General features: G+C 24.6%; 5 protein-coding genes and 1 long non-coding RNA gene across 7 annotated transcripts in view; 4 read left to right on the forward strand and 2 right to left on the reverse strand.

The window, feature by feature from the left end:
• The first annotated feature begins 30 nt into the window (after positions 1-30).
• LOC107994137 (lon protease homolog, mitochondrial) lies at positions 31-6,999 on the forward strand. 2 transcript variants are annotated; one of them, XM_017050905.3, is made up of 10 exons: positions 31-287; positions 491-715; positions 791-960; positions 1,681-1,997; positions 3,641-3,832; positions 3,963-4,267; positions 4,399-4,538; positions 4,631-4,913; positions 4,988-5,891; positions 5,987-6,999. In XM_017050905.3, exons 1-10 carry the CDS (start codon positions 31-33, stop codon positions 6,224-6,226), a joined length of 3,033 nt encoding a protein of 1,010 aa, XP_016906394.1. In that variant the 3' UTR covers positions 6,227-6,999. The 2 variants fall into 2 exon arrangements, with proteins under 2 accessions (XP_016906394.1, XP_016906397.1); XM_017050908.3 differs by having other exon boundaries at positions 1,732-1,997.
• Positions 6,924-7,589, reverse strand: LOC107994139 (gonadal protein gdl). Its single transcript, XM_017050913.3, has one exon. It carries the CDS (start codon positions 7,587-7,589, stop codon positions 7,065-7,067), a length of 525 nt encoding a protein of 174 aa, XP_016906402.1. The 3' UTR covers positions 6,924-7,064.
• A 609-nt stretch (positions 7,590-8,198) lies between these two features.
• Positions 8,199-13,529, forward strand: LOC107994138 (nonsense-mediated mRNA decay factor SMG5). Its single transcript, XM_017050909.2, has 8 exons — positions 8,199-8,339; positions 8,988-9,210; positions 9,340-9,504; positions 9,883-10,151; positions 10,360-10,540; positions 10,654-12,355; positions 12,435-12,770; positions 13,148-13,529. The coding sequence occupies exons 1-8, from the start codon at positions 8,266-8,268 to the stop codon at positions 13,213-13,215; spliced, it is 3,018 nt and encodes a 1,005-aa protein (XP_016906398.1). The 5' UTR covers positions 8,199-8,265; the 3' UTR covers positions 13,216-13,529.
• On the reverse strand, positions 12,789-13,976 carry LOC133666289 (uncharacterized). Its single transcript, XR_009830252.1, has 2 exons — positions 13,678-13,976; positions 12,789-13,380 (listed from the first exon to the last, which is right to left on the reverse strand). It is a non-coding gene; the product is annotated as an uncharacterized LOC133666289 (long non-coding RNA).
• Positions 13,957-17,465, forward strand: LOC107994140 (ubiquilin-4). Its single transcript, XM_017050914.3, has 8 exons — positions 13,957-14,071; positions 14,308-14,554; positions 14,676-14,871; positions 14,963-15,251; positions 15,358-16,023; positions 16,160-16,286; positions 16,357-16,489; positions 17,002-17,465. Exons 2-8 carry the CDS (start codon positions 14,453-14,455, stop codon positions 17,076-17,078), a joined length of 1,590 nt encoding a protein of 529 aa, XP_016906403.1. The 5' UTR covers positions 13,957-14,071; positions 14,308-14,452; the 3' UTR covers positions 17,079-17,465.
• Positions 17,466-17,577: 112 nt separating this feature from the next.
• LOC107994162 (uncharacterized) overlaps positions 17,578-24,666 on the forward strand; it is a 35,826-nt gene continuing 28,737 nt past the window's right edge. The window contains exon 1 of the mRNA XM_017050938.3: positions 17,578-20,362. The gene's annotated coding sequence lies outside the window, so the exon portion shown is untranslated. The remainder of the gene's footprint in view (positions 20,363-24,666) is intronic.

The raw sequence follows: 24,666 nt of genomic DNA on the forward strand, positions 1-24,666 counted from the left end.
CATTAAAATCGAGATTGTGAATGTGGAACGATGCGTTTTATGACAGCGGTGAATTTCAAGATTTTGTCTATTTTTCGGCTTCGTATGACGAATGTTCGATCATTCTGCAGAAATCATCAATCAGATTATAAAGAGTTGTCGGTGCATATACGACCACAATTTAAAAGAATAAAATTTAATGATCATGGAACGTTTACCAGAAATATCCATAGTCGTCGACAAACTGCGGCCATTATTTCGATTAGATCATTTGCTACAAAACGATTCAATGATAAAGATTCACCTAAGTAAGTTTTCTTATTATAAATATTGTAAATTGTTCTTATTATATTTTTTTAATTTTTTAAATAAAATACATTCATATTTTTAAAGAAAATAATTTTAAATTACTAATTATAATTTTCATATATGATTATAATTCAAAGAAAATTTTATTTTAAATTTATAATATGCTTAATTCCATCTTAAATAAATATATTTTTTTTTGTAGTGGAAGTAATGAAGATGATATTGGAGATCCAGCTTCATTACCAGCCACAGTTGTTGTGCCTGAAGTATGGCCTCATGTTCCTGTTATAGCAATTAATAGAAATCCAGTATTTCCAAGATTTATAAAACTCATAGAACTTAGTAATCCAATTCTCATGGATTTAATTCGCAGAAAAGTCAAACTAAATCAACCATATGTTGGAATATTTTTAAAAAAATTAGAAGAGTAAGTGCTAAACATATAAATATAAATAAAGTATAAATATATAATTTTTATGTTCGAACTTAATCATTTTGGTAGAAACGAAGCAGAGATTGTACAAAATTTAGATGATATTTACTCTGTTGGAACATTTGCACAGATACATGAAGTACAAGATTTAGGAAATCGATTAAGGTTAGTTGTAATGGCACATAGAAGAATTAAGATTGTTGGTCAAATTTTAGAAGAACTTCCAAAACCTACTCATGGTAAGTATTTAAATTTATTTAAATATTTATGTATATAAATGTATAAAGCTTGACAACTAAATATTTTTACAAATATTATAAATTTAAATTTAATAAAACTAAAAAGTTTTAAAATATTAAATATTTTAAAATATTAAAAAAATAAGTTGGTTAAATGTCAAGAATTTTTTATAAATTCTTTTTTTATATATCTACTTAATTGATATTGAATTATTATATTTATTAAATCTATCAAATGGATTATATTTAGATTATATAAATCATACATATTCCAAAACATAATATTCTATTTAAAAAAATCAATCATATTTATATTTTTATATATAATCATTTTGACATTTTCATGTACAAAATAAAACAATTAAATCAAGAATTGGTTCTAGTTTTTTCTAAAATATTTTAATTTTATTCATTAATTTTTTTTTATTATTTATATATATATTTCAAAATATAGTTGTCATGTATAATATATTATATATATATATATATTATAATTATAATATCTAATAATTTTTTATAATAATATATTATCTAATAATTTTTTATCTATTTATAATTTATATTAAAACAAAGTAGAAATGAAACAAATAAATTTTTTTTACTTATTAAATATTTTTTTTTTAATTCTTGCTTAAACATAAAAAATTAAATTATAATATTTATTTAATTACATTTTTTCAAATAATTTTTAATATTTATATAAATACTACTACTACACAGAAATGAAATTGACGTTTCCCCTATTAAATGCAACAATTCACGTCCCTGTAGACGATTCAATTTCTGGTGGCAAACCAAGCCGTAGGTCATTAATTCGTAAAAAAACAGAAAACAAAGTGCCAGAACAAGATAAAATACAGAAAATTGAGGAAATTAATATATCAGAAAATAAGATGACAGAAGGATTGCAGGAAAAAGTTGAAGAAAAAATTAATCCTCCAACAGATTCTACAGCACAAACTAACACTCAACCTTTGTTAATGGTAGAAGTTGTAAATATCACCCATGAGAAATTTAGACAAACTGAAGAAATTAAGGTGAATTTAAATAATATTTTTTATCTAAGACTTATAAGTTGACATTATATAATAGAATCGAATTTTAAAAAAAAACATTAAAAATCTTTGGTTTATAGAAGTTATTGAAATTTTCAAATAAAAAAAGATCTCTCAAAGAAAAATTTGATATATAGAAATTTTATAGGAAGATTAATAATTTTTCAATTTAAAATAAAATTTTGTCTGCTTAATATGTTATGCAATTTATAATTTAATTAAAAATCTATAGTCTCAGATAATATTGATTTTTACATTTCATTTATTTAATAAATAGTAATTATACATTGAGCAAAAAAATTAGTTTCCATGCTTTCATGGATGTCTACATGATTAAAATGCAAAAAAATAGAAATAAGGCTTATGTTATTTTATGTTTCCCATATTGTTTAAGACAATTTTAATAGAAATAAATTTTAAAAGAAAAAAAAACAATATCAAATGATTTCTGATTCAATTCGTTTCTGATATGTTATGATATATATTCGAATTATAGAAAAAATGGTAACAAAAATTTGACTCATTCTTCTGGCTATTTTAAATTTAAATTATAAATATAAAATAATGCATCTAGATATATATAATAAATAATTTAGATTAAAATACATCTTATTTCTATTTAAGAGATTTTCTATCAACATCAGATACTATATATTTATTATTTCAAATGAATAAATAAATTCAAAATTATGTATGAATTATTTATATATTATAATTGTAACGTATTAATATTTCTAGAAACACACATCTAATACTGATAAAAAATCCCACATTTATAGAAGTTTTCATAACAAAACAGAAAGGAATAAATAAAATTTTAGTCTTATAAATATTGTCTTATAGATTATAGATTAATCTTATATATTAGTCTTGTAGATTCAAATTATAAAGCTTAAAGTTATTAAAAATTGATTTCATATTTAATTGTTCTTGTTTGATGAAAAACATAAAAAAAAAACAGATGCAAAGATTATTAGACGAATGCATAATGACACATGGCATAACATTAAATATATGTATACATTGGAAAAAAGCTTGAAATAGCAATGGAATAGCATATTATATATATTTATTTATTGTAATTATTTATTGATTTACATTTGCTATTGCTTAAGATTTATGAGTTGTATCCAATAAAATTATTCAACTTTTTATCAACATTAAATTATACAATTAACAATTTTTATGAAATAATTTATAATATGAATATAATAAATAAAAATAATAAAAATTTCACCAAGATAATAATATCAATATGTTATTTGATTCTTGAAAAAGTTTGTTGTAATGTTGATATCAAAAATAAAATTTCTATTAGATATAATTCTATAATAAATCTTAAGCTATAACAAAAGCATAAATCTATATTATAAGAATGTCAAATTTATTAATTTATTGCAAAATAATTAAAAAGAAATATAATAAGTTTTAATATTTGAAAAATAAATTGTTGATAAATTATATAATGGTAATATGAACTTTGCATATTCATTATTTATAATTCTTTAAAAAATTGTCATTTTTAAATTTACTTTTATCATTTTGTATTATCAATTTATCATTTTGTATTAAGATTTTTAATTTGATTTCAATTTTATTATAAGAAAAATTGATTTAATATACAGGCTTTGACACAAGAATTAATAAAAACTATTAGAGATATAATAAGTATGAATCCATTATACCGTGAGTCTTTGCAACAAATGTTACATCAAGGACAGAGAGTTGTAGATAATCCAGTTTATTTAAGTGATCTGGGTGCAGCTTTGACAGGAGCAGATGCACAAGAATTACAACAAGTATTAGAAGAAATGGATGTAAGTTATTGTATTTATAAATATTATATATTATATATTATATATTTATAATATATTTTTATATATTTATAAGTATTTATAATTAATTTTTTAAATAATTAAAACATCTTTTAAGTAACTTTATTTATAGATTTTGAAAAGATTAAGATTATCATTGGCACTTTTAAAAAAAGAATATGAATTAAGTAAACTTCAACAAAAAATTGGTAGAGAAGTTGAAGAAAAAGTCAAACAGCAACATAGAAAATACATTCTTCATGAACAATTAAAAGTTATTAAAAAAGAACTGGGACTTGAAAAAGATGATAAAGATGCTATAGGAGAAAAATATAGAGAACGTATAAGAGAAAAAACAGTTCCAAAAACAGTAATGGATGTGCTTGAAGAAGAATTAAACAAATTAAATTTCTTAGAAAGTCACAGTAGCGAATTTAAGTATGTTTTTTAATTTTATAATTTATATGTAAAAAAATTTCATTCAATATTTACAATATTAAACGAAATATTATTTTTAATTTAAATAATTTAACTAATTTTTTAATTTGGTAGTTTAATTTTATTTCCAGTGTGACAAGAAATTACTTGGATTGGCTTACGTCCATGCCATGGGGTGTAACTAGTACGGAAAATTTAAATCTTCAGCAAGCAATTGAAATTTTGGATAAAGACCATTATGGAATGGAAGATATAAAAAAACGAATTTTAGGTAATTGAATATTTAATAAATAAATAATTAACTATAATTTATGATATATATATTAAAATCTATTTATATACTTTTTATTGTTTTATTTTCAGAATTTATTGCTGTCAGTCAATTAAAAGGTTCGACACAAGGAAAAATATTATGTTTTCATGGTCCACCAGGTGTTGGAAAAACATCAATAGCTAAATCAATTTCTCGTGCACTTAACAGAGAGTATTTCAGATTTAGTGTTGGTGGAATGACAGATGTAGCAGAAATCAAAGGTCATAGAAGAACTTATGTAGGTGCTATGCCTGGTAAAATTATTCAATGTTTAAAAAAAACCAAGACTGAAAATCCGCTCGTTCTTATCGATGAAGTTGATAAGATTGGAAAGTATGTAATTATTAATAAATATTATAGTAAAATATTATATTTTATGTATATACATATATTTTTTCTTTTTTTAGAGGACACCAAGGTGATCCAGCATCAGCTCTTTTAGAAATGTTAGATCCAGAACAAAATGCAAACTTTTTAGATCATTACTTAGATGTCCCCGTTGATTTATCAAAAGTGCTTTTCATTTGCACTGCGAATGTGATTGATACAATTCCAGAACCTTTAAGAGATCGTATGGAAATGATAGATATGTCAGGTTACGTCGCAGAAGAAAAACTTGCAATTGCTAAACAGTATTTAGTACCGCAAGCGATGAATGATTCAGGTCTCAATAATGGACAGATCAATATAAATGATAACGCACTTCACGCATTAATTAAATCTTACTGTCGGGAATCGGGAGTAAGAAGTCTTCAAAAACATATAGAGAAAGTTCATCGAAAAGTTGCATTCAAAGTTGTTAAGAAAGAAGCGGAAAAGGTAGATGTAACTATGGACAATTTACACGAATTTGTTGGAAAACCTGTATTTACACATGACAGAATGTATGAAATTACACCTCCTGGAGTCGTTATGGGTCTTGCATGGACAGCTATGGGAGGTTCTACTTTGTTTATTGAAACAAGAATTAGAAAACCTTCTACCGGCAAAAAATCGGAAGGTACTTTAGAATTCACCGGTCATTTAGGTGACGTGATGAAAGAATCTATTCATATAGCGATGACAGTTGCAAGAAACTTTTTGAATCAGGAAGATCCATCTAATAGTTTTTTGATCGATTCTCATTTGCATTTGCACGTACCTGAAGGTGCTACTCCAAAAGATGGTCCCAGCGCAGGTATTACTATCGCAATAGCATTCATTTCGCTTGCAAAAAATCAACCAATTAGACAAAATGTTGCAATGACTGGTGAACTTAGTCTCATGGGTAGAGTTCTTCCTGTTGGCGGTATTAAAGAAAAAACAATTGCTGTAAGTATAAATAAAATAAATATTTTATTATATTTTTTTATATAATAATCATTATTTAACATATATATTTTCTTTTTTTTTTCTTTTTTTTTAAGGCAAAACGAGTTGGTGTAAACTGTGTAATTCTACCTGAAGAAAATAAAAAAGATTATAATGATCTTCCTAAATATATTACGGATGGTTTAGAAGTTCATTTTGCTTCGACTTTCGAAGATGTATATCGTATATGCTTTACACCACAGAAAAAAACTAGTACTGTTCATCATCAAAAAAGCTTAGATCTTGATATTTCACCACCGCAAACCGCACCACTTTTGAGTAAAAATATCGACTGAATTGTATTTAAGAGGATTAAGTACTTAAAGGCATTTTAAAGGTTGATTGCTGTACGACTTTGTGTGCATGATCCATTTAAAAGAATTAGATTTAAAAATAATTGAATCTATTTTGACATATTGTTTTATATAGTATCATAGAAATAAAAATGTAGAGTAATAATTTATTTAATTTTGAAAGAAAAAATTGAAAATCTCACGAATTCATTTCATTTTAATTTCAATTTCATTAATGAATGATATATTTTTTTTTAATATCAAAATGAATTAAAAATTATCAAGAATATCATTATTACTGTCAAAATATATTTATATCTTTTTTTTAATAAACAATTTATTAAAAAAATATTTTATATACAAAATAATATTCTTTATTATTATCATATATTCAATAATAATAGCAACAGAACATTTATGATATAATGTAAGACTTGTTTATATGCAGATTATTCTGCATTGTACAGTGCTGTTTGCTACAGAAATAAAAACTATGTATATAATTCATAGAAAACAACAAAGACTAAAAGTCTTAATTAAAAGAATAATGTTTCTTACAAATAGATATTTATTAATATCCTTATATAAAAAAAAACTATTAACACAATTACATTGTTTTTTAAATTATTTATATGATAAAAACAAATTACTAGGAATTAAATTATTTATAGGATAAAAAGAAATTATTTTAAAAAGGTGCTACTGTACAAAAAAAGACACTATATTAATTGAACTATTGTACAATTTGTTGAAATAAATAATTATAATAAAAATCATACAATTTAAAAATTTATTTAAAAATAATTGAAAAAATCCTTATGTATGTTTTATAAATTGTATATTAACTTGGAACTTCCATTTTACTTAGTCTAATGATAAAGTCACATAATCTCATTTGTACTTGAATTTCCATTGGATTGTTTGTAACATAAAAACCAGGTACACCAGCCTTTTCTAAAATACTTTGTTGATCTGCTACTTTTTGGTCCAATTGTAAAACTAATTTCATATCCATTTGTTTAAGTTCTTCTTTGTGTTTTTTATGTAATGCTGTTTTTATTGATATTCTTTCTTCATCTGTAGATATTGATGATAATGATTCTTGCATTTCAATTTTTTGTTGATTTAATAATTGAAGACGTTGTTGAAAAAGATGTTTTTCTGTAACATGCTGTATTTCCATTAATCCCTTAACAATTTCAAATATTGTATCATTTAATAAAGAATTAGCTAAACCAGATAATAGTTCATATGGAAGACGCATTTGATATTTTGGAGGAAGTTCACCAGCCATGTGTTGAAGTTGTTCCACTAGAAAGTATAGTTTTCTTTGTAGATCTTGAGGTGTTGGAGTAGCAACATCCATTGTTTCATCATCAAAATATACTGATAAAATATACTAATTTTAATAAATTTATAATAATCATACTATTATTTTATTTATATATTAAAAAATGAAATTGAGGTTAATTTTATAGTATTATTTTTTATTAATACAGTACATTAATAAAATTTTTTTAATAATTTTTAAAATAACGTAAAATGAAAACAGATTTATAAGTAAATAATAGATTATTTGTTTTATTAAAAATATGAAAAAGACATTAAGTAAGTTAAAGCATTGTTTACAACAATCAATTAGTAAATATTAAATGCAGTGCTTACATATATCATGTAATTATATTATAATAAACATAATTCTAAAATAAAGTTTCAAGCTATAGAAAGGACAAAAGACTAACATGTATATTTTAACTCATCGAATTAAATTTTTTTAATTAACATAGTTTTAAAATATTCTATTTGGCAACACTGTTGCGTAAGTTTTCCAGGTGACTTTCCTGCGACAATTATAAGTAAACCATATGTACGTATACATACGTGCAATTGTGGTGAGCTCCGCACGTCGTGGGAGGTTTCTGGAGTTAGGTGAGGGCGAATGTCGAATTTTCTTACTGTGGGACGGAGATGCGCGTGTCAAGAGACCGCGGGAAAATGAATAATGACGAAGCGGCCAGGAAGTGAAAAATGATCGAAGCAAAATGAGGAGGGCGTATAACACTGCAGCAGATGTCCGAACGACTGATTGTCTTGAACAAACAAGACGTTTACACAAGTAATATTCAACTATAATAACATCAGAATTCCTTTTTCTTTCCACTACTTATCCGACATTGTATTTGGAAGAATTTTTTCACAGTTAGTGGAACATCTAAATTTAACTTGTGTTAACATAACCTATACTCATATACCATGATCTTCTATTGGCGCGCTTTTATGCATAGTTCACGTTTATTAGTTAGAGAACTTTCTCTGTGAAAAGATATGTTATTAATCCGTATATATTGTACATGTATATTTATGCTATTTGTTTGAATGTGATTTTTTTTTAATGTAAACCAACTATAAAACAAATTTATACATTTAAACTGTAATCCTGTATTACAAGACTTATATAAAAATTTGTTAATATAGTTATAATTTTTTATTTTAATTATTATTTTTTAGCAATATTTTTTAAAATAATATTAATACTTAGTTCATCATAATAATAAACACTTGCAACAGCAATTTTTTAATATCTTTTGAAAATTTTTATTCTATATATATATATATATATATATTCTATAGATGAAATATTAAAATTTATATTATTTAGTAATATATATAATATGAAAAATGTAATAATAAGGAATTTTATAATAAATATGAATTTATTGTAAAAAGACATATATAATAATTAGAAATTATATTTTATTAATAGGGGTATAACAGATATTGCCAAAAGATTAGATGAACAAAAAAGCCGTGCATTAACAATAACAGATTTATTTACCCCTTCAGGGGAAACACTACGAGTGAAACTTAAAGATTATTGTGTACGGTTAATAACTAAAGATCCTGTTGAATATGCACGTAAAACTGAAGAATTGTTATGGAGAAAAGCATTTTATGATATTGTTTATGCATCTAAAAAATTGCGAAAGGTATAAACATTTATAAATAATTAATTATATAATTAAATGTATAATTATAAATTATATTTTATACAAAATTTTATTCATTATTATTTTTATAAGAATAACATTAATTTTAGAATAATAAATTTTGTTTAGGGTAATGCATGGACTGAAACAGAAAAAGCAATGTTATCTGTCCACTTGGCAGTAGGGGTTGGATTTTACCATCATTTAATATTAAAACTACAATTAGAATATAATTTAGATCTAGTTGGTACTATTGATTTTGCATTTATGCAAAATGTAACAGAATTATCAAGTGTAAGTTTCTTTGAAATATTTGTATCACGTAAATTATATAATATACATATAAATATGTATAATTACATAAACTTTGATTTCCTGTCCTAAATTTAATTTTTTTTTATGAAAATGTATAATTAGTATTTTTTATTAATAAATAATTTAAAATCATTATAAAAAATTTAGGAAACTTGTAATTTGATAACATATTTGTGTATAAAATGATATAAAATGATATAAATTATTAAATATTTTTATACAAAGATATATATTTAAATCAAATATGTTCAATAATCCATGTGATTTTTTGATATTTTGTATATGTAATAGAAAAAATTAATAAATATTATATTCAATAGAATTAATCTAACTTTTCATCTTTTTGTATTTTATTAGGCAAAAAATAAGATCAATCAATCTAAACATCATACTGAAGAAGTGAAATTATGTGTTATGCGCTTGATTCATAGAAGTTTGGTATGCCTTGGGGATTTAGCTAGATATAAATTAGAATTAGATCCATATTGGGATCCAATGATAGCAAAGAGGTACTATAAAATGGCTATAGTGATTGATCCAAATATTGGAATGCCACATAATCAGTTGGGCACTATAGCAGGCAATACAAATTATGGTCTTGATGCAGTATATCACTATATGAGATGGTTAGAATATTTTTTTATTTTATATTTAAATAAAAGCATTTTTTTATCTATTATAATTTATAGAAATTTGTTAGAAAACATACTATATAAATTTTATGAGATATATTATTTTCATTTTTTTAGAAATTTATTGTATTTTTATAAATAAATATAAATATATTTAAATATATTCTACATTTAATATGTATTAACGCTAATTATTTTATAGCATTTTATGTTCTGAACCATTTGAAGGAGCAGAAGGAAACTTAAAGAGAGCCATTGTTACACATTCTGTTTGTACAGATGAAAAATGTCCTACACACATGTGTGTTTCAAGATTGTTTTCTTTACTCCAATTATGGGATTATGATGTACCAAATTCTGATAGAATAAATCAAGAATGTCAGGTATTTGAATTAATATATTTATTTATCTATTTATTATAATTAAATTATCTTTTATTATTCTTATTATAAAAATTATTTTTATTATATATATATTATAATTTTTTTTTTTATAGGATCTTTTAACTAATATTGAAAATTGCTTGAGTTCAGAACAACTTGAATCAAATGATATGAATATAGATGAAAAAGAGAGCAATATCGAAGTATATCTTCAAAACTGTAAATATGAACAAACAAATTATTTAACAGATGATATGATATTCAAAATTGTAGCCATATGTTTAATGTCTATTTCAAGATTAAAAAGCAAAGAATCTAGTGAGGTGCAAGGTGTTGTCGCCATAACCTTAGCAATATTGTCTCAACTAATACAATTTACAATAACTAGATTACAAGAATCTTTTATAGATTTATCACTTCCTGACATAGGATTATCACATTCAAAAGATAACGATAACGATTGTATCACTGAATCAGTGGATGTTGAAGAAAAGGATACTACTATAAAATCAAATCCAGATGAAAATAATGAAACTAAAATTATTGATAACAAAACAATTTCCGATAAAGGAAATGTTGTAAAAAATGGTGACATTCAGAACGGTTCACGAAAAACTCGAGATAAAAATAAAAGTTTGCTCACAAAACTTCGAAGACGAAAACGGAGAAATAGTAGTGATTCAGATGTAAGCGATATTGATCATACAACAATGGAATCATCTAGCGATGAAATAAATTCTGATGTTTCTGAAACAGAAGATGATGTACTAAGTGAAGAAAATGCATTATCAGATGATGCATTATCCGAAGATATTACGGATGATGAAGGTGCATCTGTGCAAGTAAATAAAGAAAATAGTGAAAATACTGAAACAAAGACAATGAATGGACATATAGACTTGGAAAAAGAAAATGAAACATCTGAGATAATGAATGATCATGTACCAAATGGTGAACAAATGCCTGATGAACAAAAAAAATTAAATGATAAAGATTTAATAACTAATTCTGAAAATATAGAAATAACTAATTCTAACAACACATTTGATGAAAATAATACAGATAGAGTAACATACATTGCTCAATTAAAGAAACAAAATTTAAAACCAGATGATATACTAAATATTATATCTGGAAAAGAAATATTGGCGTCTATTAAAATATGTTGTGATTGGTTGAAAAGTAATCCAGATATTATACGAATATGTGGAAAAAGTTCACGCACTTTATTAAAACGTATTACAATTTTATTAAATTTGATTAATATAAATGCAGAAATGCTATTGAAAAATTATAAAGATGACAGTATGATTTTATCGAATATAGATAAATTGAAGGAATGCGTTAAGATAGTACCGTTACCGGAAGATATTGATTTAAGAGGATTAAATCTTTTAGAAGATGCCCAGAAATCTCTGAATTGGAAGATATTACATAAACATAAAATGAATAAACAAGAAGAAATCTTATTGAGAACATTAAAATTAATTGAATTTGGATATTTTCTTAGTTCTGTTGAAGATGCTGGAGTAAAATATGAAAAATCAAAAGAATTATTTATAACAATTGATTTAAATACTTCTAATGTAAAGGGTAATAGTAAAGATTGGGAAATGGATCATTCACGTGGAAAATTAATGAGACATATGGGAAAATTATGGTTGAAAGCGGAAGTCTGTGCTTTAGAGACTCGTTTAAGATCTAGACTCATGTCTCCTTATTTGGTACCTGATCATGAGGCTTTATCTAAACATACACCGGCTCTAAAACGTTTGGTATATGCCAAGAAATTTATTGTTGTAATTCCTAGTGTTGGTACGTGAAAAAAAAGTTTAAAAATTATATTGCTTTTTCTCATTTTATTTTAGTTAAAAATAATAATAAAATTTTTTAGTTGTTTCTGCATTGGATGAAGTAAAACGTATTAGTGGTAGAGCAAGAGAAGCAACACGTTGGCTGGAAACTCAATTAAAACGTGGTTCAAGATTTTTACGAGCTCAAAGGCCTCATGAACGTTTAGCATTACCATTTATTAAAGGACCAAGACCAAAGGATAAAGAAGCATGGTTATTTTTTCAAATTATAGAGTGCTGTCACTATCTTACTCAACAGACAAAAGTTGGTATAACAAATGATACAGAAACACCAGTTGTAACATTATTAACTGGTTGTAATCCAGATGATAAAAGAATTTTCACATTTAGTCCTGAAGGATTGGCAAAGAGTGCAGGTATTTTTTATTATAACATTTTTAAAAATATTTTATATTATTTATTTTAATTTAATCAATGTTTATGTATAAAAGAAATTATATTATTTAATTTGCATAATAAAAAATCATCTGTGCTATTTTTTTAATTTTGAATGAATATAACTGTTTTTTGTGTAATATACTGTAACAATGTTTTGAAATTTTATTTACAATCTATTTAAATAAAGACACTATTAGATCATAAAAAAATTTTTTAAAATTAAGTTTTTTTTCAATTAATTTTTTTTTTATATTTCAAAAATTAATTAAAAAATAATTTTAAATCTTTTACAATATCATTTTCTTTTGAAAATATCTTGTATATTTTGATTATTAAATTTAATGTTCAATTACAGGTGTCAATATTGAATATATTGAATCATTTCATACAAAGTGGAAGGCATCAAGTAAAAGTCATGGTTGAACATCTAGATTAATGGAGATGATCATCTGCTGCTTCCTTGTACTAAAGTGAAAGGTAAAAGACTTGGCCCTTCTTAAGAGCTGCGTATACGGTGACGCTACGGCATCAGCTGAGCGGGCGAGTCAGAGAGGGCTGGAAACCCAGAAAGGAAAATCGACGGTTCTCCTGCAATAAAACCAGTGGATTAATATCTTTTTTTTCATGAATTCTAAATAATAAAATGGTTTCCTTTTAATCACTAGTATTGTCTTTTATGTTAAAAAATTGTATTTTTAGGTAAATATTTTTCAATAAAAATAAACTTGCCTTCACAATTTTTTGATCCCTCAAAAAAAACGAAAATTAAAATGAAAATTAAATTAACTATATTATCGTATTAAAAAAAGCGTTATTTTTTAATTATAAATGATTTTATTGAGATAAAGATAAATCGTTGTTATTATAATATTAAAGTTATTCTACCTAAATAATAATATCTCGTAATAATATTTTTTTCTAGAAAATAATATTGTAATGAATTGTGATGCATAATATATTATCGAAATACAGATTTTCAATATTGTTTAAAAATCTAAACTAACTGATAAATATCTTATTTGATAAATTCTATGTAATAATAATTTTAATAATAATTTCATTAAACACATATTTTATATAGTGGATTTGCTTAGATTTCACAATTTCTTCGTAAAATACATCATTCTTTAATGCGATACAATATATATCTGATAGATACTTAAAACATGATATATAAGCAAACTTGTGTTAGTATTTTAAAGTTACGATAGTGGTAACACGACATAACCTCTCAACTAACAATTCGAGATTTTTCACAAATAAGACCACATATTTTTCAGTAAGATTATTATTTCATTATTCATGTATTTAGATAAAGATTATTTAATAAGACAATAGGATTATTTTTTTGGTAAAGTTAATATATTTTAATACTTAATGAAACTATATATGAGTGCTTGACATATCGTGTACTTTTCATCATTTTATATATTATGGTTCATAGAATAGTCGCTCAAGTTGACCCTTCTATGTGATCTTTATAGTTTTTTGGAATAACTTGTTAACAAAATTTAGCGTAGTTTCTTCGGGAATCGGTTCGTGAACGAAATTCCCGTGGTGCAAAAAAGAGTTAAAGCATTCAAGAAAAGTGGTGCGCAATTGGCCCTCAACGAGGGAGAATCGAAAGCGTCGAAAGTAACGAGTCATCTACCGATTCAAGATGGCAGAAGGCCAGGATACTCGAAAGAAAATTACTGTTAACGTCAAAACGCCAAAAGAAAAACAAAGTATTGAGATCGAAGAGGATGCGAGTATTAAAGACGTAAGCTTTTTGATCCTATATCCTGTAAACTTTATTAAAGATTAGATTAAATATTAAATAACATACTTGTTACACACATTATTGGGTTAACTCTAATAATTATTTTTTCAAAAATTCATAGTTCAAAGAAGCGATCTCGAAGAAATTTAATGCTCAAACAGAGCAATTATGCTTAATTTTTGCTGGAAAGATTATGAAAGATCATGAAACTTTGAGTACACATAATGTAAAAGATGGTTTAACGGTGCATCTGGTTATCAAAGCACCACGTACTCCTACTAATCAAAGTCAAGATTCTACACCTCAAAGATCACAAGGTATGAAAATATGAAGAAATATTTATTTCAAATTTTCAATATTATTATTATGATAAAATAAAATATATTATTCATTTTATTTTATATATAGCTGACATAAATGCAAGTCCTTTTGGATTAGGAAGTTTAGGAGGGCTTGTAGGTCTAGCATCACTTGGTTCAGGGTCCACTAACTTTATAGATTTGCAACAACGTATGCAACGTGAACTGTTGTTAAATCCAGAAGCATTGCACCAAGTACTTAATCATCCATTGGTGCAAAGTCTGATGAATGACACAGAAAGCATGCGTAGCTTAGTTGCAGCCAATCCTCAAATGCGAGAATTAATGCAAAGTAATCCAGAAATTAGTCATATGTTGAATAATCCTGAATTGTTGAGGTAAAAATAAAATTATTAAAAATGATTTTATTAATTAAAATATTTATATTTTAAATATATATATATATTATATTTTTAATTTGTAATATAAATTATATTTTTTCAGACAAACAATAGAGTTAGCACGTAATCCATCAATGCTTCAAGAATTAATGCGTTCTCATGATAGAGCTATATCTAATTTAGAAAGCATACCTGGTGGTTATAGCGCACTACGTCGCATGTATCGTGACATTCAAGAACCTATGTTTGCAGCAGCAGCAAATGAACAAAATCCTTTTGCAGCATTAGTGCAAAATAACAGTAATGAAGATAGCCAAAATAATCCACAACAAGGCCAAGAAAATAGAGATCCATTACCAAATCCTTGGTCTCAGAATCAAAATGATTCTTCTAACCAACAACAACAACAACAACAACAACAAGGAAGAGGTCTTTTGAATTCACCAGGAATGCAAAGTCTTGCAGCTCAAATGATGGAAAATCCACAATTAATACGAAATATGTTAAATGCTCCATATACAAGGTCTATGCTAGAAGCTTTGGCAGCAGATCCAGCTATGGCTAACAGAATGATTTCTGCTAATCCTTTTCTTCGAGGAAATCCACAAATGCAAGAACAAATGAGAGCTATGATGCCCGCATTTATTCAACAAATGCAAAATCCTCAAATTCAAAATGTTGTTACCAATCCAGATGCTTTAGCTGCTATTATGCAAATCCAACAAGGCATGGAACAATTACGTACTGTTGCTCCAGATTTTGTTGAAAAGCAAGTAGAAATATATATAATTTATAATATATATTTTTTTTATCATATATATATATATATATATTTATATAATATTTTATATTATATATTTTATATATATCATATTAATATAACTTTTAATATAATTTTTTTTTAGTATGGGATTGACTGTACCACCTACAACTACAGCACCTAGTGCAGGTACAACAAATACAACGCCACCGACGACAGAATCATCAGATACAAATCAACAAGACGCATTTTCTCAATTTATGGCACGCATGGTAAATATCTCATTGTTACAAATAATATATAAAAAAAACTAATTAATATATAAAATTCTATTTTTGGCAGGTATCAGCAATGGCATTAAATCAAGGTGTAGAAGTGGATGGTCAACCTGTTCCTCCACCGGAAGAACGTTACAGAGCGCAATTAGAACAACTTACAGCTATGGGTTTTGTCAATAGAGAGGCTAATTTACAAGGTAATGACAAATATTTTTTATATTTTAAATTCGAATTATTTAATATAAAAAAATATTTAATATTTAATATAAAATAAATATTTTATATTTTAATATAAAATTAATACATTAGAATATTTGATTGCATAAAAATAGTATCTTTATTAGCATTTTCATTTTCTTTTGCATATTTAGTATACTTGAAAAATATACTAAAGAATATTTTTGTTATCAATTAGAGTAGTTACTTTAAGACGGAATTTTTTATAAATGTTTGACGCATTTAAATACGAAATATTTAAATATTTCAATTAGATATAGCCCTACATATAATTTTAAATATATATATATATTTTGCATCTGCATATTTAAAACATTATACTGTCTGACGTTTATAAGAAATCCTTTTTTATGTAGCATGAAATATATTTATAAAATATATATTTAGATATATATATATTTGTGAATGTTTATAGTATATATAAATATAATGGATAAAATATAATATATACACATTTTAATATCATTTTCAGCACTAATCGCCACTTTCGGAGATATAAATGCCGCTGTTGAGCGACTACTATCTAATGGACAAGTGTCTATGAGCTAACCACCAATATGCAATATTGTTATTCCATTACTATTTCTAATTTTTTCCTTATTTACCTCTTACAATAGGCGTGGTGAGAGATATTTGAGGTAACTGACTGTCGGAAAAGGAAAGAAAAGAAATAATTATAAACTTCTACCCCAACTCTTGACAGAATACACGCTACTGACTCGTTCAATATGCATTTTTTATTTTTGGTCAATATTTGTATCGTATTTCGATGATACAAGCATTGATATCTAAATGTTTAACTTGTTATATGATATATTTCACTCTTAAAATTTTCTAGTTTATTTCTGTATTCTGTATTTCTCGATGTGCTCTAAGTACTAGATAGCTCTGTTAATGTATTTCGTCGGTGTAAATTTGTTTATGACATATTCAAGAGAGAGAAAGAGAGAAAATATATGGTATCAGGACGAGAGAGAGAGAGAGAGAGAGAGAGAGAGAGAGAGAGAGAGAGAGAGAGAGAGAGAGAGAGAATGGAGAGGGGGGGATGAGTGGAGAGGGGAGAGGCGGGAGGGAGGGAGGGAGGGAGGGTGGGAGAGTGAGAGGAAAAGAGTTCTATTAGATCATAATATGAAGGATCTACCCTTCTTTGTTATATTGTACATTTATAGTGTTTCTTAGAAACAGTGAAACCTGCATGGAAAATAGATTGCCGTTAAAAACAAATATGCTTCTGGCTTTGATCAATCAATTGTAAATTTCATGGAAAAAATGGCCATTTATTTTGCTTAAATGTATGTAATAATCATATTAGTAAATGTATTGCATGAAACGTTCATATGTTTGCCATATACAAAAATGGGTATGTTATTATATACAGGCATGTTTGTTATACAAAAATGATTATGGGGTAATTATTGATCATATTAAGAATAACACAGTAATATTTGATGTATAGTAATAAACGATTTATTGAAAGCAAATTCGAAAACTTCGAATGAATAAATCATAATTCAATTTGTTCTTTCTGCTTAAGAGAGAAAGTATTCGGTAATCCATTAATGTTTTCCATGTAAGTTTTGTATGTACGGCGATAAGAAGCGGAACATTCTTTCTTTATTTCTTCTTTATGCCGACGCACATTGTTTTCCCTTTTCCTTTTCTTTTTTGTTTTCTTTTTCTTTAGTTTTTATGTTATTAAAAAATTAAAAGAAAAGAAAGAAAATTATAAAAAGTACTATACATTATATGTCTTTAAGATACAAATTTAGAGATTTGTAGCGTGATGATCGAGAATTTTATGGTGTAGGTTGTTTATAGAGAAACACGCGAAAAGATCGATTATAAACAAAATATTTCATGTAAATGTGTTAAATTGGAAATGTAATCGTCGGTTACATTTAAGGTATACAGAATAAAAAAAACGAGGGAATGTTGTAAATTATCTTTATTAAAGGAGAAAGAGAATAATACAGTTATAATTTTAATATTTTGGATTCATGTACGATTACACAAATAATTATGCGCATTATAATAAACTTTTATGTGTATTCAGTAAATCTTCATTAAACAAGCTATTCTGTACAAGCGATTATATCACAAAATAAAAATTATGTTTGATTCATATTTACTTACTTTTTAAATGCGAAGATATTCGATTTCTTCAGCAATACACATGAGTGGATGATATATATACAAATATAAAACGTTAGGAGCAACATAGACTGCAACCTATGTAAAATATACATTTTAAATCGAATCATTTTATTTAGTAACTCTTTCCCAAAATCATAATATATTATTCATATGCAAATTCATTACTATTTTACTACAATATCACAATTATTGGAACATGCATGTAAACTGATATATTAAATTCTATTATGATATAAATGATAATGATCTATTTATTACCCTGTCCTCTCATGATGTATTGTAAAAAATTTTTAATTTGTAGTTATCTACGTATGTTATCTCATAATATACGTAAATTAATATACGTAAATTGTATAATGTAATTTAACTTTATTTTATCAATTTATACAATTTATATTTATCAAGATAGTTTAAATATTAGTCATCACATTTAAATACACTTTCAATTAACGGCAAAATGATTTGAAAAAATTTTAGTGTAAAATTGAAAGTATATCCTAGAAAAATAATTGAAAAGTATTTTTTTTATATCTGATTGAGATTCTCTTATATTTTTAAAAAATTCATAGTATCATAAAATTTATATAAAATTATATATCGAAATATTATAATTGAATTAATTTTTATTATTTATCATAATTTTTCAATTAAAATATCAATTATAATTATATATTAATTAATTGATAATCAAATTATGATAATTTTTTGATTTTTTTTTTCATTATTCAACAAAAATTTAAATTAGAATTAAAAACCAAATGATTTATTATTTTATATATTTAATTTTTTTTAACGCAATATTTATAAAAAAATTATTTTCAAAATATATTTTTATAACAATATTTTAAATGAAATATTTCAAAATATTTGCAATTGAATAATAATGAATTCATTCGAAATATTTCTTCGCAAAATTATAAAAAATAAAGAATTATAATAATTAATTTTCCGTTTCAAAGAACAAAGATTTTATAAATACGTTTATTAAATTCATATATATAATGATATATTACATATAAAATTAATTAAAAATAATAAAAATATCAAGAATAACTACAATAATATTAATAATATATATATTAATATAAATAATATAATATATATAATAGTTATTATCGTATAATTATATTGTAAACGAATTCATTGAATCCATGTAAATATTTTAACAATTATATAACAATAATTAATAATTTTTAATAATTTTCGAGATTCGAATTTTCATGCAGAGAAAAACTGTATGTAAACGTTCGATCTGCGCATCCCCTCTACTGTTTCGTTCCACAACTGCACTATACATACTACGATCAGTCGATTGGCGCGGCGGCAGTTCAGTCTGTGTTGATCGCTCGCACGGTGTATGTTATATGGTATGTTGATGTGATATGTGTAACGCCGGTTTTTCAAAGCAATTAATGATCTCAAGAAAAACACAATTGTCGGATTGACGTTTCTTGTGGTGTGAGAAACTTCGTCGGAGTCTGCGCGCAGGCAGCGCGGACGAATCGCATCGCGAGCATGCGAGCCCGCTGAAGCCTCACGTGTGCATTTGAATTTTCAATAAGATCATCTGCCAGATAGTGTAGGTGTAGTTTGTTTGGTGCAAAAGGTGATACTCAGATCCAACTCGGTGCATTCTCGTCTTCGAAAACGTTGGCAGACTTTGCGGAATGTGGCACGAGGTGAGTTAGCAGCCCGCCCGGTTTTGCCGAGGCCAGGGACGGCTCTTGAAGGGCCCTTTTCCTTTTCTTTTACATTTTGCAGTTTCTTTCATTTGTTATGAATCATTTTGTTCGTTAAAACGATCAATTTTACTTATTAGTGTGCAAATGAAACTATATAAAAATGTATAATATATTTTATAAAAATTTGACAATCTATACAGTGTTTGCTTTAAGCAAACTAGCAAAGTTTAGTAATTTAGTCTGTTAGTATTTGAAGTTTACGATTAATGCATATGACAAATTGAAATCAATGAAACATTTAGTTTTTATTAACAGCTAGATTTTATTAATTAATTTGGTAAAAATATTTAAGGAAATGGATTGTTAAAAGAATTATGTGAACATATTAATATATGAATAATTTCTTTTATTTTAAATCATTGAGATTTTAATTTGCATATTGAATAATACTTATAATTTATTTATTATATTATTTATAATATTGTTTATAATTAATATAAATTTTATTTGAAATATGAAATATGTCATTATAATTTAAAGAAGAGTAACGTTCTGTTCAAAGAGATACGATCGATAAATACGTTACGCGCCAACTGTTTGGCAAAAAAACTTGAAATATAATGCGACGCGTCGTTCGTTTAAAGCTGCGTTTACATAGGCAATTTTTGGTTGAACAATTGAGTTATTAATTTTAAATTATTTATAATAGTTCATGTAAATACAATGTCAATTAAATATTGAATTATAATTAGAAGTAATTCATCAGAAATGATAATTCATTTGTTTTGTTTTTCATCGATCGATGAAATCGTTCGATCAAAAATTACTTAATAAAAATGTGATTTAAAATATATAGGTGCTTATATATAGCAATATAATTGTAATTATATATAAATAAATAAATATATAAAAATTATATAATAATTCATAATATTTTTAATTAATAAAAATACGAATAATATATTTAGATTTAAATAATATATATTTAATATAATTTAGTATAATATAGTAATTTTTAAAAATATTTTTATAAATATATTTTTTATATTTAAAAAAATATTTTATATTAAATAATTTATATTAATAAATTTATATTAATTATATTATGTTATAAATTATATTAAATTATATTATTTGCTTAAGTTTTTTAATGAAAAAATTATCAATGAATTTTTGGATTTTTTATTACATGATACGTATAAATACAATCATTAAAAAGAATAGAATTCAAAAATGGTCGAATAATTCCATAATTATATAATGAATAGATATTATTTCAAAGAAACAATTCACAATTGATATAAATAATGAGGTCATGTCTTATTAGCCTGTTTCTTATTATTTAGCCTGTTACTACAATTACTTTATTTTTTTTATTGTATGAATGTTGAATTTGCAATGAATTATTAATTTTTAAAGAATTTTTTTTGGATTAATTTTTTCAATATTAATAATATTAATAATTATCAGTAATATTGCTTTAACAAACACTTTTATATTTATTATAATACTTTTATATATATATGTATCAAATTTATATGGATATATATATATATATATATATGTATATATTTATATTGATATAAAATACTTAATAAATATATAAAATAATAAAATATTTCTGTTTTCAAGTATTATTTAAAGTCAAAACAATTATCTATTTTAACAGCACTCTACACGGAAATTTTGATCACGTAGAAAAAATATGTATTTTTAAGAAGATTATGAAAAAAATATTTTTCAATTTCGTTCATAAAATAATATAAAATGAAGGCAAGAAAAATATTTTGAATTAATTATCGTAAATCAAAAGGAAACAAAATTCAAATTAAACCCTGTGATAAAGATATGATGAAGATTATATATATAAAATGTACTGTAACAATAATATATCTTGATTTTGACTCAAGATTGAATTATTAAGAATTAAAGCATTATAAAGAACTTATTGCAAGATGGACTTTGAATTAGGAAGTAGTGAAAAAAATGAAATCAATTTTTATTTATGCTAAGTATGAATCTTTTCATTGTGTTTATATCTACTATATAGCAACAAATACTATGTGCAACGTTACTTTTATTTGTCTATTCCAATTACAGTTTTAAGATATTCGCGAATTAAAAAAATGAAATTGAAGAAGAAAAAATTATAGAATATGAACGTGTACATTTTTTTAATTTTTTAAGATTTGAATTAAGATTAAATTTTCAGCAAAATATTTTTAATGTTTTTATAAATTTATAAATAAAATAAATTCATTTTAAGAGTGATCTTTTATAGATAAAACGAAAGAAAAAAGTTCAATTGTACTTTTAATAATTGTGGAGTTAAAAATTTTTTTGTGAAAACAGTTTTTGTAAAAATCTAAATTGCTAATTTTAAGATTTGATGATTTAAAGAATAACGAAATTTAAAAAATGATAAATTGAATCATCTCTATTTTTATATGAATTGTATATGAAACATATAAAAAACATTTTTCAATTTTACAAAATGCTAAAATATATATATGGAATCAAAAAATGATCGATTTAACATTGAAAGATTTAAGTTTAATTCTGACCAAGCAATTCGTATCTGCACATATAGATGGCGCGAATTATAATATTTTATAATTAATCATCGAAAAAAACAAACGTTAAGTAATAATTAAATTAAAAAGTTTTCAAGTAAATTATTAATTTTTATTTTATAATTTGTAATTAAATAGTGATTATTAATATTTATTAATGTTTGTTATGTAATATTTGTTAATATTATTGTATTCCAACATATTCGTTAATATTCCAAATATATAATAATTAATGTATTGTAAATTAATATAATGATTTCGATAGTAGTATACACTCATTCTTATTTTTAATAAAACATCGAACTCGAAAAGTGGAAGAATTGAGACTTAGTTTAAACAATCATCTTGACTTCTAATCATGTTTAATAATATAACTTGATTGATGAATTAATACGATATTGTAATCTATTAATTAATTTTGTCCTTTTTTTTAAAATATGATTTAGTACTTATGATTATTGTTTTTATCATATCATTTTATTCGCATAATCAAGATTATTTTATGCCTGATATATGATTTCAAATATACTAAATGTAGTACAAGAAGCAGAAGAAACAAGGACAAAGCAAGGAAACAAAAGAATGAGTATAAGAAAGATAGAAGCAGAATGAAAAATGATCGCATTAAGAAGCACAAATGCCAGTAAAACGTCAGGTTACAGATCATCGTGATATTTGCCTCATTGTCGACTTGTGCGGTCGCTCTATGGCAATTTTGTAATTTTCCTTTTTCCCGCCATTCCTTTTATTACGCCTTTATATATATATAGCTTGAACATTGCATTAGCTACGATTTGTCTCATATGTCTACCTTTTCTAGTGAATTAACTTATATATATATATATATATATATATATATATATATATATATTTAATGAATCGGTTGTCAACGTTTATAATTGTATAGATAATGTAAAAAAGATTATTTTTATTTATCATTATTTAATTATAATTACAAAAAAATATATTTAAAAATCTACTTATAATACAATATTCTTGTATATGTTATAGATTGAATAATGAAATAATATAACATTATCAAACTATATTATTTGAGTATGCTACTTTTTAAGGATGTTATAAGAAAATTATAATTTTGAATAAAAATATTTTTGAAAAGTTAATTTCTTGATCATATAGTAATAAAAATTTGATTAAAGACCATTTCGTATGTTCTTATCTCTTTATTCGCATTTTAAGACATTAGAAGTCAATGAACAAAAGATTGTAGTACATCAAATTCGTTGGCATGCGCAGGCGGCCTTTTTGCTTAGCGCGTTCGTGCGCGCATTGACTTCTCGATGGGACGCCAGGATATGGAAGGCCGCCGCGGTAGAAAAAGAAGTAACGCGAAGGCTCGTCAACGAGAATGACGCTCTCTGTAAATGATCAGGAGTACACTGCCGGACAGTTCTTGCCTTTTTCGAACAACCGCTTGCGAAACCGGGCAGTGCGACATGTTTACCAGCTTCACTGATCGTCTTGCTATTCTTAATTTTTTGAATGTCTTTAAGATTGATTTGGACTCAAAGATAATTTGCAAAAATTAAATTTTTATATTTTGTTTGAGTATAAAATGATTTTTTTATAAGTATTAATAAGTAATCAAGTTAATCACTCGAAAATAAAATATTAAATTGCTTTTCTATAGTGTACGATTAAATGTGTTTGGAATAAAAATTAATTTATAAATATCAAAATATTATTATCATGGAATTATTTGAAATC

This window comes from Apis cerana, linkage group LG6, assembly GCF_029169275.1.
Source record: "Apis cerana isolate GH-2021 linkage group LG6, AcerK_1.0, whole genome shotgun sequence".
Taxonomy (NCBI): Eukaryota; Metazoa; Arthropoda; class Insecta; order Hymenoptera; family Apidae; genus Apis; species Apis cerana.

Excerpts from the sequence above, each read along its gene's own strand:
- LOC107994137 (XM_017050905.3), top strand. The coding sequence starts at position 31 with ATGCGTTTTATGACAGCGGTGAATTTCAAGATTTTGTCTATTTTTCGG. Across the intron at positions 716-790 it reads TTTTTAAAAAAATTAGAAGA|AAACGAAGCAGAGATTGTAC; the intron begins GTAAGTGCTAAA and ends TCATTTTGGTAG. Across the intron at positions 5,892-5,986 it reads TTAAAGAAAAAACAATTGCT|GCAAAACGAGTTGGTGTAAA; the intron begins GTAAGTATAAAT and ends TTTTTTTTTAAG.
- LOC107994139 (XM_017050913.3), bottom strand. The coding sequence starts at position 7,589 with ATGGATGTTGCTACTCCAACACCTCAAGATCTACAAAGAAAACTATAC.
- LOC107994138 (XM_017050909.2), top strand. The coding sequence starts at position 8,266 with ATGAGGAGGGCGTATAACACTGCAGCAGATGTCCGAACGACTGATTGT. Across the intron at positions 9,211-9,339 it reads CATCTAAAAAATTGCGAAAG|GGTAATGCATGGACTGAAAC; the intron begins GTATAAACATTT and ends AATTTTGTTTAG. Across the intron at positions 12,356-12,434 it reads TGTTGTAATTCCTAGTGTTG|TTGTTTCTGCATTGGATGAA; the intron begins GTACGTGAAAAA and ends AAAATTTTTTAG.
- LOC107994140 (XM_017050914.3), top strand. The coding sequence starts at position 14,453 with ATGGCAGAAGGCCAGGATACTCGAAAGAAAATTACTGTTAACGTCAAA. Across the intron at positions 14,872-14,962 it reads TACACCTCAAAGATCACAAG|CTGACATAAATGCAAGTCCT; the intron begins GTATGAAAATAT and ends TTTTATATATAG. Across the intron at positions 16,024-16,159 it reads GCTCCAGATTTTGTTGAAAA|TATGGGATTGACTGTACCAC; the intron begins GCAAGTAGAAAT and ends ATTTTTTTTTAG.